Source organism: Pipra filicauda, unplaced genomic scaffold (assembly GCF_003945595.2).
Source record: "Pipra filicauda isolate LSUMZ 115617 unplaced genomic scaffold, ASM394559v2 scaffold91_size2508729_pilon, whole genome shotgun sequence".
Taxonomy (NCBI): domain Eukaryota; kingdom Metazoa; phylum Chordata; class Aves; order Passeriformes; family Pipridae; genus Pipra; species Pipra filicauda.
Genome location: NW_024105109.1, coordinates 439,629 through 456,460, shown reverse-complemented (window position 1 = coordinate 456,460; position 16,832 = coordinate 439,629). Strand labels below are relative to the sequence as shown.

The 16,832-nt window shown below is 39.6% G+C and overlaps 1 protein-coding gene across 2 annotated transcripts in view; it reads left to right on the top strand.

The window, feature by feature from the left end:
* GADL1 (glutamate decarboxylase like 1) overlaps positions 1-16,832 on the top strand; it is a 79,482-nt gene that overhangs the window by 39,677 nt on the left and 22,973 nt on the right. For both annotated transcript variants that reach the window (XM_027733395.2, XM_039391228.1), the window contains 3 exons: positions 233-432; positions 3,532-3,583; positions 5,973-6,062. In XM_027733395.2, the coding sequence (XP_027589196.1) occupies positions 233-432; positions 3,532-3,583; positions 5,973-6,062 (342 nt within the window). The remainder of the gene's footprint in view (positions 1-232; positions 433-3,531; positions 3,584-5,972; positions 6,063-16,832) is intronic.

Here is a 16,832-nt window from a genome sequence, read left to right as displayed (position 1 = left end):
GTGACATTATGGAGAAAATAATAATAATGAAAAAGTTTGCTTGTTGTCAGTGCTGACTTCACTGGGTTTAAGTTCATCCAGGATTCTTAAACCACACCATACGCTTTGGAGAGTATCCTGCACATCCAAATCTGTTTTAATAAGCCGTACAGACAGGAAAAAATAGGCTTTGGCTTGTGAAGTGGTTTGATCAGGAAGCCAGGAATCTAAGTCTCTGTTGTGTTTCTAATAGGGCCTTCTGAAGAAATGTTACTCTGCTGAGGCTGCATACCTGTTCCAGCAGGACAAGTTCTATGATGTCAGCTATGACACTGGTGACAAGTCCATTCAGTGCAGCAGACGTCCGGATGCATTCAAATTCTGGCTGATGTGGAAAGCATTGGGAACAACAGGCCTGGAGGAGAGAGTGAACAGGGCATTGGCTTTGGCAAGGTACCTCCTCACAGTTTTGAATCCATCTACTCTGTCTAATTTGCCAAAATGCTGACACTGCTGATACTCCGTATCCCAGAACAGACCACCTTGTTACTTTTTCCCCCTCTCCTTTTGTTTGTATGTAATAGGAGGAACTAATAACAATAATAGTGTTATTACATTTGCTATAATGTTTAGTAGTAGTTATTGCTTTCAGCAATAAGCATAGGTGTTGTTAAACAGTGTTGTCAAACATTTATATTATCTGAACCAGACACAGGATAGACTTACCAATACACCTTCTTCTAACTCAGCTGTGTGTTCTGGTGTCAATGTAAAAACAGCCTCATGTGCCAAGATCTTAGCTGTATCTAGCAATAAGTGAATTAGCCACTCTCCTGTCACTTCATTCCTCATGACCAAGGAAATGCAGAAAGCTGATGATGCAGGGAAATTCTTATGAGAACGCTGTTAATGTTAGGATGTAGTAGAGGTGTATGAAGGCATGTTGTTCTGACATACTGCTTGTTTTTTCTCCACAAGTTTGTTGAAGTTCTTAATGCTTACAGTGTGTTCTGTTAGGGACAGAAACACCTTTTTCTTGCGATCTTCCCCACACATGGCTGTTCCAGTAATATCTTTTTGTTCCGGAGTTGTATCATGCTTTCAGTGTATTAAATATCCCAGGAATATCATGATGCTACCTATTTGGAAAGGCTGACTTTTAAAATAGCTAGAGTAGAGCATCCAGCTGACTGCTTCAAATTTTTTCGGATTATTTTTTCTGCCCAATTATTTTTAATGCAGGGATGTTGCTTTATGAAGTACACTAAAAAAACCCAGAAGTAAACGGCTTTTCAAATACAACTACTGTAAGCACCTCTGCATTTTATGCTTCAGCTTCTTTGCAGTTTTTCTGCATTTCCTCTTCTGACACCCACTCTTAGCAGACATATGTCTACTTTCACTGCAGATCTCTGCCCCTTATTTTCTGCAAGGCTTAATCATAGCAAATGCCACTTGTCTGTGTACTTCAGTCCTCACTAAAACTCAAGCCCTTCTGACGTTCTACAACTGTGACATGATAATAAAACTTCACTGTCAACTGTGAAAGATGCACAGAGTAAATTGCTCCACTGCCATCAAATGATCCTGGCAAGATAAATCATGGGCGATGGGTTTTTCTAATGGCTGCCTTCTTAGGCTATTGGCAGTGTAGTTAAGAACATGATTAACAGTGTTGTGAACTTGACCGACATCAGACAGCCTATGTCAGATGGTGGTATAAAAAGAAGGCACTTGTGGCAGGAGGGAAAGGTATCAAGCATTGTGAAATAGCTCTAACAATTCCAGACCTCAAAAAAAAACAGTGATCATGCATAGATTTCCCTTTTGTGATTTATTAAAGAAAAAATAAATTGAGGACCACTGTCTTATGAATAGCAAGCTGATGTTGCTGAATATTGGTTTTATGGCACAGACAAGTATCTTCTAATAAACAGGACAAAAGCACCAAACTTGTTTTACCTAAGACATTTACCCAACAGAAACAGGTGCCCCCCAACATGCTCACATGATATCTACCCTTCTACTTGCCTTTCATCATGCTTTTCTTTCAACCTAAGTGGTAGCCTGGGCATTAACAGCTGGATAACAAACAACTGCATACAGTGGGATCTAAATGGTCATGACAGAAACAACCCAGAACGCTGATTTCTTACGGTGAGAGGGAACATCTCAACAGTGCACACCACAACTCCTAGGCCTGCGGTGCTGTGGGAGCTGGCACTGCACCACAGCGATTGCTTTGTTGGGGTGTGTGCTGAAGTAATGAGTCACAGGCACAGCACTTGTTAATGACAAACAGTGTGACAACTCCCTATGCACAGCTTTGAAAAGCATGTGCCATCTAGGGTATTGTTTATTGCTTCCCTAGCTGACCTGTTCCTGCAGCACGTCTGCCAAATAGCAGGCATTGCAGATACAACTGGGCTAGAGGTGTCCCTGTGGGGGCAAGTTTCAGACACGTGGATAGGACCACTGAGGGTTATTTTGGCAATATTTTTTTTCATCAAGTAGTGGATAAAAGAATTACTAGTGATGACCAGTAATGTAGCTGCAGGCAGGAAAACGCCAAATAGTAAATGCAAAGAACAGATTTGTGCAAAATCAGTAGTTAAACTGTGTCAGTTTTATTCCTGTTAGACAGCAAAATTTTCGTGTAGAAGACTAAAATTCTGTTGACATGGAAAAGCTGTGTGAATTTGAGGTGAATTCTTTGGAGTTTTTCTTTGGAAGGCTTTGAGGGGAGGAGAATAAAGAGAGAAGTCCCAGCTGTGTCCTCTTTGCTTCAGAATTCCTGTGTGATTGTGCCATGGCAAAGCTGAGGTCATGTTTTAAAAAAATTCTATAAACTGAAGCTGTTTGTGTCTGAAGTTTTAATTCAAACCTATCTTTCCATTGAAGACTTCTGGGTTTTTCATGCTTGTCAGGGGAGAGAGAAAAGAAATTCTCATCTCAGTATGTTAGCATAGGATGTCCAGGGATTATTGTGCATAAGCAGTGGCTCACTGAGTGGAAATGTACACTGTTATGTACAGTGTGGAACAAGGGCAGTACTGGGAAAATTGTTGGGCTTCAAGTACGCTCAAATTTTTAAATTCTGGGCTAAACTAAGAGGTTCTGGTGATAGTAGTAATGCAACAGGTGTCAGGGTGACTACGAAATAACATTGCAGCACAACATCAGCACTTGAGAACAAGAGATGGAGGGATTAATTTGTAAAGAGCAACATCAATGGAAATTTGCATTGGGAAAGTTCACAACCTAATGCAAATAGGATCAATTTGTGCTGTGTGGCTGCATTGAAAATCTGTGCCTGAGGACAGATTTTGACTTCTTCTCAATGCTCCTTGGCTGGCTGTAGCCTTCATTTGTTTCCAGGAACTGATAGCTATTGCATTTTCACAGCAGGTAGAAATGAGGTTTAACTCTATAGTTTCTTTAGTGTGAAAAAAAGAAAAAGGAAAAAACCCCACACGTTAAAGTCTTTTTGTTGTTGTTTTCTGTTTGTATTGTTTTGTTCTATGCTTTAAACCCCTGCATTTTTAATTACAGATATCTAGTGGAGGAAATTAAAAAAAGAGAGGGATTTCAGCTTCTTTTGGAGGTAAGTGAACAGGGAACTGAACTGCTGTTGTTATTGGTGGGGAGTGTCTATTGTTTGATTTTTGCTCTCTTTAGTCAGTTACCAATATGTATTTGAAGTATATAATTTAATAAGTGTGTGTATCCACAGATATGACTGAACACACATAACACTGTATTCCCTGTTAGGATAGATGAAATACAAAATATAAAAAATATTTTACACTGTTTGTACAATGCAAATTTTCTCTTTAACTTTGAACACTGCTAAGTGACTGAAGAATTTTAGGCCAGCTGCACATGATGAGTTTAGTAAAGTGGCAAGTCTGTAAAAAGCTGTCCATTTTTTGTTATTGTAGAATACCCAGATGTGAAAGCTGTTGAGAACAGAGGCTGCTGTTTAGTTCCTGCAGAAATGGGACATCTGGATTAAAAGTGAGATTGAAGGAAGTGCTTTAGGATGGACTATAGCACTTCCTGAGAAGGAAGTTGAGCAAGGATTAAGAAAAAGATTTCAGGAGTGCAGAGGGACAAGCAATGAGAATTCAAAGAAAGACTGCTGTCAGGCAGCTAGGCCCAGTTATGTGAGCCCTTTTCCTGAAAGTAAGTTGGGCTTCAGACAAAAAGCTTAGAAAGATGATCCTCTATGGCCTGGAAATGCACTTGTGCTTGAGTCATCTTGAACTCTTTTGTGTGTAAGTGCTTACCTGCTTGGATAAGAGCTGTGGCAACATAACTAGAAATAGAGTGTGAAGCATGGCTGAGGGTAGTTTTTTAGGATGAATGGTATTTTCAGAGGGGGATGATATATTTGATGTGTGAGAGGAAACTGAGATAATCAAGAAAGCAACATAGGCGATGGCAATATGGTAATATATGCCATCTGTCTACTCCTGCCATCTGAATTTAAATAGTTTTTAAATAAACCCTGTAACAGCGAGCTAGTGCTTGTGCTTCTGAGGAAGGCACTGCCTTTTCAGTGTCTGTGTTTATGTGTGTAGTCAATGCATGCTCTTTGGGGAAAGAAAAGGGACTTTAAGAGCTGAGCTTTATTCCATTCAGTGGCAACACACGGCAAGTTTGCAGCTCTGTTCCTGCTGACAATGATATTCTTCTTGATGATTAAATTGTATTTAATGCATTCTTTGAAGTGAAGCGGAAAATGTTATGAGCAGCTCTCAGTGCCCTTTCATGAAAGAACATGTCTCAGCTGGTGGGCTCTCCTCGTTCAGGAGGCTGCCTGGGATTATAATAGCAACCACATTCACAGTGGGCTAAAGAGATGGTGTGACTCAGCTACCAAGCTCTCTTTTAACTTTTTTTTTTTCTTTCAACTAGTACCAATGAGGGTGGTATGTGGGAGAGGAGAGGGGTATGTGAGATCATAATCCATATTATAATTTAGATGCCAGTTGAATACTGTGTTGCAAATAGCGTAGGTCAAGATTGTTGTAGTGGTTTTATGAGTTGTGTTGAATGGGATTAGAAGGCATATCTGTTCCCCGTGCTATTGCTCTCTGTACAAATAAAATAAAAATTGTTCCAAATTAGCAGGAAATGTATAGAGATCCCAGACTAGTTTGCTGGGGATGTGTTCTCTATCATATATGACACAGAAATCTCATAAGCACAAAATGCCTTATTTTATAATGTGTGGTGAAGAGATGCTTTTGTTGTGAGCCTTGCAGATAACTCTCTGCTGAGTTTAAAGGCAAAACTTCTCTAGAGGGAAACTGAAATGTGGAGTCTTGGCCTTTGCCAAAACACCTGCTTAGATATTGGACAAGATACATTCAGGATATGGCACATACCCTGCAAAGGATCCTGAGATTCTTACAAAATGTGGAAATAGAGAAAATCATCGTCTAGCACTGTATAGTGTGCTCTGTGATATAAAAGGAGATTGGCATTGTTCAGTAGAAAAATGACTAGATGTGCAAGTGTTAAATGGTGACAAAAATTAAGCTCGTGCGTTTTGTGTAAAAGACATCATAGGAAATTTCCATCAAAAAAGCCCAAAACACTAAAAAGAAAATGTATTCTTAAAGGTTGCTTAAAATTTGAATTCTGTAACTTACCCTTCTATGCCTCTCTTACACTTTTCCAAACCAAAATTTTTTTGTGAGCAAAACAAAGTTAAATATGGATGTAGGAAGATGAAATTAAAACCCCAACAGGTTTCCTTTTTCTGGCAGCAGGAATAGGAATGGATGATATGAAAACTATTTCTAGTTTCAAAAAAGGGATACAAAAGGTGAGTAGGAGAAGGAAGTTTTAATGAAAAGGGTGTAAACTCAAAGGCTTTCCTCCCTCTCACCCCAAAAAATAAAGCATAACTCTTTGACAAGCTGTAATATGTATCCCTGTCCCATTTGTTACATCTATAAGCAATCATTTGTTCTCTTGTTTAGCCGGAGTTTGCAAATGTCTGCTTTTGGTACATTCCACCAAGCTTGAGAGAAATGGAGGATGGACCTGAGTTTTGGCAAAAGCTGCACCAGGTGAGTGTCATGTGTTACCTGAGACTTACTAATTTATCTGTGTGCCAGATAAGTATGTGAAATAACCTTTGGCTTTGCTCACTTTTATAACCTATCAGTAGAACAGGGATTTAATCCTTAAATAGATGTTGGTAGGATTGAAGTTTTTTCTCCGCTTAGAAAAAGCTAATTATTTTTTTCTTAATGTAAGAGGTGTAGGCATTAACAAGTATTCAGCTCACTTCAAAGCTGTTAGCAGCTGGCAGAACTGAGAGAAGAGGAACAGCATTGTATCTGCATCTCTTGTCTAGACAGATTATTCATTACCTGTTTCATATACTTAGCGCTGTCCTTGGAACTTGGCTTGAATTATCCATGATAATCTATGATAATGAAAGCGAGGAAGTGCTTAAGAATATATTTCTGATGTTAAACATAAATGACAATAGGAATACAATGGGATAATACAGTGGGAAAGACTTCACTAACGAGTGTTTTGGTAACTCTTTGCCATCCTGATAGGAAATCATGAACATCTTGAAAAAAAGCAGCAGTAAAATTGTGAAGTTACTATCGGGGAACTCGTTAGTTAAGACTTAATTAAGAAGCCACTAGACATTGTGGTGTTATGTTTTACTGAATAAGCTATTCTGTGAGGAATTGAATTTAATTCATTGTTTGCTTATCTCTGGAAGAGCTTTGGTGTTCTGCATTTATTTTTTCCTAGAATTTGCTGCTAGAAATTTATACTAGAACATAAATGTGTACACCATATGCATGCTTGCATATGGTGTGCCTACTATGCATACAAGCTATACATACTATATATACATGCATGCTTCCTATAACATCTGCTCTCAGCAGCTTCCACTGGAATTGCTTTCAATTTATGCTAGAGGCTGGTGTCTTTAAGGGAGGGGTCTTCCTTAACTCTGTCTATATTGTTTTGGAAAGTATACTTTGGTAGTACAAAGCCGTGCACAGCTGTAGTGTGGATGCAAGGGCTTTGCATTTGCGATGCTTTTGCAAAGCATGCACGGGTTATGATCCTTTCATACGGGGCTTCCCTTCCTCGTGTTAGAGTGGAAGGCCTGTGTATGAATGTGTGCGTGTGTATGTATTCACACACACACAGAGCTGTATAACAGCTCCTCTGCCCATGGAGGAGTGTGGATTTAGAAAGCAGCAGTGGGAAAGCATAGAAGACATAGTGCTGCAACAGTCACTGTCTGATTTATGTATGCTACAGAGGGGACCGAAGAGGGAAGGGATGAAGCACGACAAAGGGCTTTGAGCATGTATATTTGAATAGCTTATTGAGTGTAACTTACTGGTTCTTTTCTCTGTTGCTCTATGGTTCTTCCAGTCAGGGTAGGCAATAGGTGCCTGGCTTTATTTTATGTACTAATACAGATAGACTGATGCTGGAAATGCAGATTTCCTAGCCAGTGTTATGTGGAAGAGAACTTAGAGGGAAAGAAACTTGGGTGCAATGTCTCTGAAGGACTGAACACTGCTGCAGATCTCAACCACTCTTTTTGTGGGCAAGGTGACATTTTCTTGATTCTTTTATCTCCTCTAATGAAACATGGAGGAACCTCAAATCCTAAAATATAACTATTTCACTCTTCCCCACAAAAACCTGGAAAAAAAAAATCTGCCATGAAACAGACCAAAACTCCCTAGCAGAGCAGGGCACTGAATGGCACAAATTTCTCTCCCAGGGGAAACAACAAATGATGATTGTTAGTTGTGTTATTTTAGACACTGCTGGGAAGTAGTTTGACACTGCAGAAGTGAGCCTGTTTTGCAACTAAAACATGTTATTTCACCTTCCTGATTCTCTATAGGGATAGGTCTGGGGTTTACCTTGCTTTTTGGATGTTGAGGGCCAATTTGGGACAAAAGATATATCAATGAGCAGATGAGATGGCAGCACTGGGTCACAAAAAATAAGTCTGACTTGACTTTTCCAGCTAACATCAATTTGTTATAACATTGCTGATGCAAAGAACATAGGCTTTATATTACATTAATCAATACAGATATATTGCTGTACAAGAGAGAATGCATCCTCATCAGCAAGGTGTAACTGATACGAGGATTAAGGCTGGAGAGGTTGTTACATGATGCCATTGATGGACAGAGGGGGTGTGACAGTTTCTTGATTGCAAGCATTTCCTGAATATTCCCTTCATTTCACTAAAATGAGCTATTCACAGTTTGTCTTTTCACACCGCATTTTAATGTCACAGTTATTCTGTTTATCCAGAAATCAATCTTCCTTTTTGTTGACCTGCATATTTGACAATAATTAGGGAAATATACGTCTTAAAAATCCCTACAGCAAGTAATTGATTTTACTCAACTACTCATTCAGCAATATTGTGCAGGATAACATGCTGTCTTCTAAGGTTGGTTATGAGTTTTAGTGCTGGTGAAAATTGATAAGCAAATTGTTCTGATTTCAACTCCTCAGCTTCATGAAGAATTTGCATAGTCCTATGCAAAATAACCCTGAAGGTTTTCTGCTGTACTGGCTCTTCTCCAGTTTCCATGCCCACTTCATGTGGAAATGTGTCAGGACTGAGTGGGTCACGGCATGATACCTAATTCTCATGTCAGCTATCCTACATAAAAAGTACCTTCCCCCTGCCCCCCGCCATGGGCTGTTTATGTTGAATTCTGTGGCCTGGCCTTGAACTTTAGGTGTACAATTTTCACTCTTCAGAGTCTCCTACATTCAAAACAGAAAGGTGGTAGGAAAGAGGGACCTGAAGGATTTGGAACAACCACTAGCTGGTTATTTGACTTATCACCTGAATACTTTATGGAAAGCAAATTAACATGGGGGTGGGGGGAAGTAAAGAACAGCATAAATAGTACGTTGCTCCGTTAACCAGTAAAACTGGGAATTCTCTGCACATCCACAGTGTGGTACCATTTTGACCTTTTGGGATTATAGCAGGATGTGGCTGTTTAGTGAAACTAGTTCTATAAATAGTACAGCAAGGCTTTGGATGCAGTAAGCCATAAATGATCTGACCATGTAAGGTGTTTTTCAGTGCCATTCCTCACAAGTGAGGAGGGATTTCTTCTTGTAGAAAGTGTACAAACGGGCTCTCTGTAGTAATTGAGGAGCTGCCGTTAGATCCAACTAGAAATATCTGTAAGTGGTGTTATTTTGTCATTGCAGTCTGGGGGCGGTTGTCTCTGACCTAGAACTGACACAACTGACGGGATGAAGGAGCGATGGCTTTGGTAGTGCTGTATGCGCCCCCCCGTGGGAGTTTCGCTCCTCTTCCTCTGGTGGCACTGTAGGATTTACTTTGTTTACTGCTGAGGATGGTCAGTGTGTCGCAAGGTCACAGTGAGAAAACTGGAACTGGAAATTACAAGCCAGAAATGAAAGTGAGGGAAGAAGTAAAAAAATGCAAGCAGATAACATTGTGATTTTCATATTTCTTCCATACCTGTAAGTATCCATGTGTATTCTTTCTTGTAACAATCTTCTCTTTAGAACAGTCAGCTTTCTCAGCTTATGCTGAAGTGTCTGCAGATGATGTAGAATTAGCTGATTGTTAGTAATACTGTCTCTGGAATGCCTCCTGGCAGCACAGAGGGTGCTAGGGCACAAGGAAGAATTTGAAGGTGTACATCTGGAACTGTCCTATTGCCATCCTGTTGCTAACCCAGCTGTGTCTTGTGTATTCTGGATCAGTTTGTAGGCTGCTCAAACTCAGTGGATCTAGGAGACACAGAAGTAACCATCTTTAATAGATCCCTCCTCCTGCAGTAGCCTGGACCCCAGGGTACAATACCTATACAATGCCTATTGACCAAGGTTTGAATGGGAAGGAAAAACAAGACCTCCAATTGGTTATATCAGTAAAGTTTGCCCTCTATATTTTGGAAGAACAAGAGGAAAAAAGTATAAAGGATCCTGGAGCATAACTGTAGGTAGAGTACTATGTATTGAATACTGCTCAGTAAAGAAGGCTGGTTGTATATTGCTAAGTACCTCAAGATCAGGGTTCAAAAGTGTCAGTAGGTTCCTAGTAAGTCTTTTGTGATTTACTAAACTTTACCTTGTCTGTAGTTCTAAAAAACATATGCTGGAGTATCAGATTTCCAGTGGTTCAGTAAAGCTTTTATATACAGTTGTTAGTTTCAGTTACTTAAAATTCCAGCATCTCAGTCTTAGACTCTACTTGTGTGGTGTGGATGATGTTTTTTGTTTTGTTTTGTTTCCTTCCTGCCCTTTTGAGGATTTTTGCCGATGTAATACAAAATTTATTGGTTGTAATAGAAGGCTCAGGATACAGTGTCATACTAAATCCTATATAGCTTGGAATGCCATTTTTGCCCCTCCTCCCTCCCCCTTAGTAAAAGGTAACCTTATTCCTACCTTTCCCTCCCACTTAAAGAGAAGGCTACAGCTGTCTGTTATGTGAAGGCATATTTGTAAAATAGCCTGTCATGCTGACTGGTGTTGTGATACATTTATATAATGAGAGGTTTCATATCAAAGCACAAATGTATGGAGGGTGAACAGGTGTTGCCTTGGCAACCTCTGAATCTTGTGGTCTTTGTGGTATAAACAAAAAACTAATCAAGGACCTGATTCAGTGGTATTTAGGCATTCAAAATACCTATTGAACAGGGTACAAGGTTTGAATGGAAAGGAAAAATAAGACCTCCGGTTGGTTATATTAGTAAAGTTTGCCCACTATATTTTGGAAGAACAAGAGGAAAAACTATATAGATTATAACCATGATAATAAATGCAGTGAGCCCAGGTTTATGCATAAGGAAGGTCCCAAGTATATAACTTCAAGTGTATTCTCACTTGGGATTTGCGTGCAAAATGTTATTTGATTTGGTGGCATCCCTGTGTGCTACACTTTGAGTTTTTCTTATGCTTGTACAAGAAAACAATTAAACAATATTTTTATGTGTGTGTTTGAAGAGTAATGAGAGAGGCATGTTTCTGTGAACTTTTCTTACGTGAGTGATTTTTATGGTACAGCAAGTAGCCTATTGCCTCTAGCATCTAGCTGTCTTTGACATGAGTTTCACTGGAGGGCCACATCAAATGACAGGAAAATCAATGGTAAGATTTACACAGAACTATATGAGAGTTAGATTGGCTAAATCATTTGTCTGGCTAAATCATTGGCTTCTATGACAGGGTGACCCACTTAGTGGATGAGGGAAAGGTTGTGGGTGTTGTCTGCTGTATTGGGTCTGGCTGAGCTGGAGTTCATTTCCCCACAGTAGCCCTCACAGTGCTGTGCTTTGCATTGGCAGCCAGAAGGGTGTTGACAACACACCGGTGTTTTGGCTACTGCTGAGCACAGCATCAGCACTGTAACATTCCTTCCTCAGTCGAGGGCAAGATCCTGGGAGGGGACACAAGTAGGCCAGCTGACCCAAACTGACCAAAGGGATATTCCGTACTATGTGATGTCAGCTCAGATACAAAAGCTGAGGCAAGGAGCAGGAAGGCAGGCATTGCTTGACTCCAATGGCTGCCTGCTGAGGAACTGTTACACGTGCTGAAGCCCTGCTTCTTGGGGGTGGCCAACCATGGTTGCTCATGGGAAGTGGAGAATAAACTGCGTTATCTTTCACTTTTGCCCGTGCAAGATTTTGCCTGGCTTCTGCTTTAATAAACTGCCTTATCGCAGCCCATGAGTTGTTTTCCATCTTACTCTCTCTCCTGTCTGGCTGGGAACAGGAGTGATAGAGTAGCTGGGTGGGCACCTGGCATCCAGCCAAGGTCAACCCACCACATCTGCCTAGACTTCGGTAGTGCCATCCCTTTATCTTTTTGTTTTCTTTTAAAGCACCCTATCAATCTGTTGTGGTCTGCAAGAAACTAAAATCTACAAGGGGAAGAGATTGCTTTGGCAGGTCTAAAAGAAAGACCCTCTAGAGGGGTGATTGTCATTTCAGCATATCAGATGGGGACCTCCAAAGGGGTTGTTTGAAGAAATTTAGTTTGCCAGGGAAGTCCTCAAGGTCAACAGAAGCTTCAGATTCATCCTGTATGACATGAGGCAGTTAACCAAGGAAGCTGCTTGGGGAATTGGCACAGTTTTTCTCTGTCTTTAACATGGATAACAAGAAGGGGAGCTCCCAAATCATGACTTAGGCAACCTGAAGTCACAAGTACCCTTGGAAAAGACTTCATTATTCAGAAGGGGAACCTAAGGAGTGCTAGGATCCTTGCTTGGCAGTGATTTATAAATACAAGTAAAAAGAACCTAACATTAAATCCTCAGCATGCTCTGTGCTGTTTTAGACCTCTGTTTCACAGGCTTCTGGAGAGAAGAGCTGCAAGATCTCCTGATTCAATGAACCTAGCTGAATTCTCAGTATTGTGCTCAAGAGGGGCAGAAATGCAGCATTCTTGGAGAGGTGAGATGAGGAGGCCCAGTGGAGGCAGAGCTGCAGCCAAGGATGTTAGGGGAGAGAGGTACAACAAGCACTGAAGCCACAAAATGAGTAATACGATAATAATCAACACTTACGTTGCAGTGTGACCATTCCTCAGCAGAAGGTGATGCTCAGAGATTTAAAAATTAAAATAAGCATTAATTTGTTAAAGTAACAACATCTTATTTTGCAGCTAATACTACATAATATACAGCAGCAGATAAATAAAAATTTTGTAGATTAGCTGCATATAAATGACTGTTATTGTTAAGAAGTCTGAGCTTTGATAAATAAGAGGGAACAGTACAGTGTAATATAATAGCAGAGAGAAATTATAGTGGTGTTTCAGTACCTTGTTAATGAGGGATTCACACTTTCTCTTTTAGTATGTGGCTTTTTCTGCAGTTTTATATAACTCATCAGTACAAAAGTGACTGTAGCTGTTAATTAAACAAGATATTTAACCTGACTGTTTTAAAGGTATCCTCCATAGAATTGAGTTATAAAAACACAAAAATAACATACCTTTTTTTTTTTTTTAAATTTAATTCAAAGTGGAATACTTTGGTTTCTGACTGCATATCTGCACATAACTGCAATTTATGTCTTCATTCTCTGTTATATTTATTCTTGCATGAATGCTGAAGTAGTAGTGGTAGACTAAGGGGCCAGATTGACGGATCTTCATCAGGAGAAGTAGGAATCAATGCATTTTACCTTGGCAGTGTCCATTTTACCTTAGCACTAGACCCAGGCGTTAGGAACACTTTAGTATATATTTTACATTGGTGAAGTTGTACATCTGCTTAACTTTCAGCCACATATAATGGTGTGTGAGACTGACCTGATTTCACATTGCTCTTTCATGGGATGACTGGCATATCAGATATATTTATGGGGCTAGAATGGAGCTATGTTTTTATAACTGTACTGTAACCTGCAGTAGATGGAATAAGATAAGGCAAAGGTGTGAACTGCTTCCAGCCCATGCTTTCTATAATAGTCTTGAGTGTTACTGTAGGAATTCATGATATGGCAGTTTTAGATACTCTGTTCTAGCTCTCTACTTTGTCCCTTATCCAGACTGACTTTTTAGGGGTGTGTAGTACCACTTGGATCCAGTTAAAAGCAGTCCTATTCATGTAGAAATATTTACATATTTTAGGTCAGTGGTACAGTTTCAACTGAGGCAAATAGACAAAAATCAACATCACTAAATTACCTTCCACTTAATTTTAACCATCCTTTGATAGGTGGCTGTTTCTGTTCTACCCCCTCAGTCCCTTCCCAGACTTGGTGATATCTTGAACTGATAACATTTACATCTCATCCAGCAGTAATAACACATCTGGCAGCAAAACGTCTCTGTATTAAGAGCACTGTTGCACAGCTGCTAAAACTACACCTCAGTTCTTGGGAACAAAGAGAAGAAGCCCCAGTGACTTTAACACTGTACGGTTTACTAGATGAGAATGCAGGGCAACTTTTGTCAGGGACTTAACATTGAGCTGTGCATGTTCAAGGCCCTCTGGGGACTCAGGTCTATTGATCCCTACTGCTCAGCCTATGGAAATGATCAAAGCTGTAGGGAGGGAGCCTGCTGCAGCTCCATATGTTGCATTCAAGCCGAACAAGGATTTCATCTTCCCCAAGCCACCTGCAGAGCAAAATTGCTCAGATCTCCAGAGATGAAGTAGGTTTCACACTAGTTGTTTCTGGCTTTAAATCCTTTTAAGGATAATGGAGGGTCCAATCTTTTCTCTGTGTGGTAATACACATAATGCCATGAAATGAAGCTAGGAGTGATAGAAAAAATGGAGAGCAGTATTGTTAGGAAATAAAATCACAAGAGATTCACAGATTCAAACTAAAGGACGGAACCTTCCAGGGAGATCAATGCAAGATGTGTTTTCATCACAGTGTGTAATGCTCGATGAAGATACCTTATCTAGCTCAGAAACTAGGAACTGTATGGCCACAGGTTAGGTATGGTACTTGATTCAGGTTAAAAATGATCTCACAAGGACTAGTTAGTTAACATGACTGTTCTTTCAGGACTTAGGCAAATCACCTATAATAGTGGAGTATTTTTTCTGTAGATGTACTTCCTTCTTATGGGGGAAGAATGGGTTCCACTTGCCCAATAGTTTAAAATTTTTGCATGCTGCCTCACTACACCTGATGGGCATTCTAGCTTTCAGTTCAGATATAGAAAACAAACAACCTGATTTCAAACCTTTGCATTGTTAAAAGCTTCACACATAATAAGTCTTTCTATTTATTATTTATATACAGGAAGCTTCTAAAAAGTCTTATTTTCTAACTGAAAGATCAACAGAGGCTGTGGGGATTCAGTGGGATTGCATTCTCTGCTTTATTGCCATGGATTCAATTGACTGAAGGGTGCTTAAGCACTGCATAAATGCTTCTTGCTTGTCTGTGTGAACAAAGACAGTACTATTTAATTTGTATGGCTTTCAAACAAATACAGCCTGTTACCAAGAGCAGTGGAAACTTTGCATCCATTGTTAAGTGTCTCTCAGACTGTAGAAGGACCAACAGAGTAAAACAACTCCATTTCTTTTCCAGAAAAGTGAATTTTTGGGAGGAATAAGTGAAAGTGGTGCAATTCATATAAATTAAGCAGGCAGTTGGTGACATACCTCAGAAAATTTTTCTCTGTGTTTGTGCAGAATTGAAAAATCTAATCTGAAAACTATATCAACTTTATGACACTTTTAAAGAGTAAATATTAAGCTATTTGCTGATTATAGGAAGCCAAAGGGAATTTATAATGAATGTAAGAGTTTATAATCTCTCTTTTTTCTTTTTTTTTTAATCCATCAAGAGCACTTCAACACCATCCTTTCATCATTTCCAAATAGCATAATAAAAATAAGCACTTTTTACTTGGAGTCATGTTGCCACACAGAACAGTATTGCATTTTTGTTCATTACTGCTGTAGAAAGGGAAAAATCCATATTTTGCAATGCAACACTGTGAAACGTTTTAGAATTGTTCATATGTGGTATTTGAATATAAATGTGTGTGTGTGCTTATGCATACACATGTATATGAATATGTATTTACATATTGGGATCATATAAAAGACAATTAGTATTGAAAAGGCAGTGGACAGCATAATGCATAGTATTACTGAAGTAACTACATTCTTAAAAAAAACTTGTTAACAGAATCAGAGAACACTTGAGTTTAGAAAGGACCTCTGGAGGTCATCTTGTCCAAGCTCCCTCTCGAACAGGGACACATAGAGTTGTTTGTCCAGGACCATGTGGCTTTTGAATATCTCCAAGGATGGACATTCCATGACCTTCTAGGGCACCCTGTGCCAGTGTTTGATCACCCTCACAGTGAAAAAGTTTTTCCTGATGTTCAGAGGGAACTTCCAATATTTCAGGTTGTGCCCGTTGCCTCTGGTCCTCTCACTGGGCGCCACTGAAAAGAGTCTGGATCTGTCTTCTTTGCACCCTCTTCAGGTGCTTACATGCATTCATAAGATCCCCACAAGCCTCTTCTCTAGACTGAACAGTCCCAGCTCTCAGCTCAGCCAAACCCACAACCCTACAAAAACAAATGACCTCATTCCTTGAAAACATATGCTTTCTAAGAAATGGTAACCTCAGAATATATGATTTATTCTTTGACAAAAATACAGTATGCATTCTTAGCACTATTTACAGTCAAATATTTTCATTCTGAGCTGTGACAAATTACTATACTCTTGATGTATTTTGTTGGTTTCAGCTACTGCATCCAGATTCCTTGCTACATAGTACTTGTTTGCCCAAACAGCATATATTTTCCTCTGCTTAAATAGGACTAATTACTCTTCCTTTGATTAAGTTTGGAGTTAGAACATATTGACTAATATTGCAAATGGCCTTTTGTGCCTGCCTGTGGAGAGGACTGCTTTTAATAAGAAAGCAGAATTTAAAGGCACTCCGCACATTTAATTTAGTTCTGTTTGACCCTATAGACTGTGTTCTTATAAAGCAGCATGGTGCTCCTGCATATCTGTGCACCCCTTCATTCTGCTCTCTCAGTGCTGTATGCACATTAATAATCAGTGATGGAAGAAAAAAAAGTTCAAGTTACAGGTTGAACTCCAAAAGAGAGCTTTTCTGGAAGTATCATAGATCATGTTTAATAGCCTGTGGATCAAAATGAAACTCGGTATGTATCACAGGGGAGCTCAATAATTGAAGCATTCTGGGAATGTCTAAGTACTGGAGTCCTGAGGTCACTAGAAGCTTCATTCTGTGCTCAGTTTTTACCTGAAAAAAACCCCTGTCTCCTTCCTCTATCATCTTTTCTTCTTATAACAAATA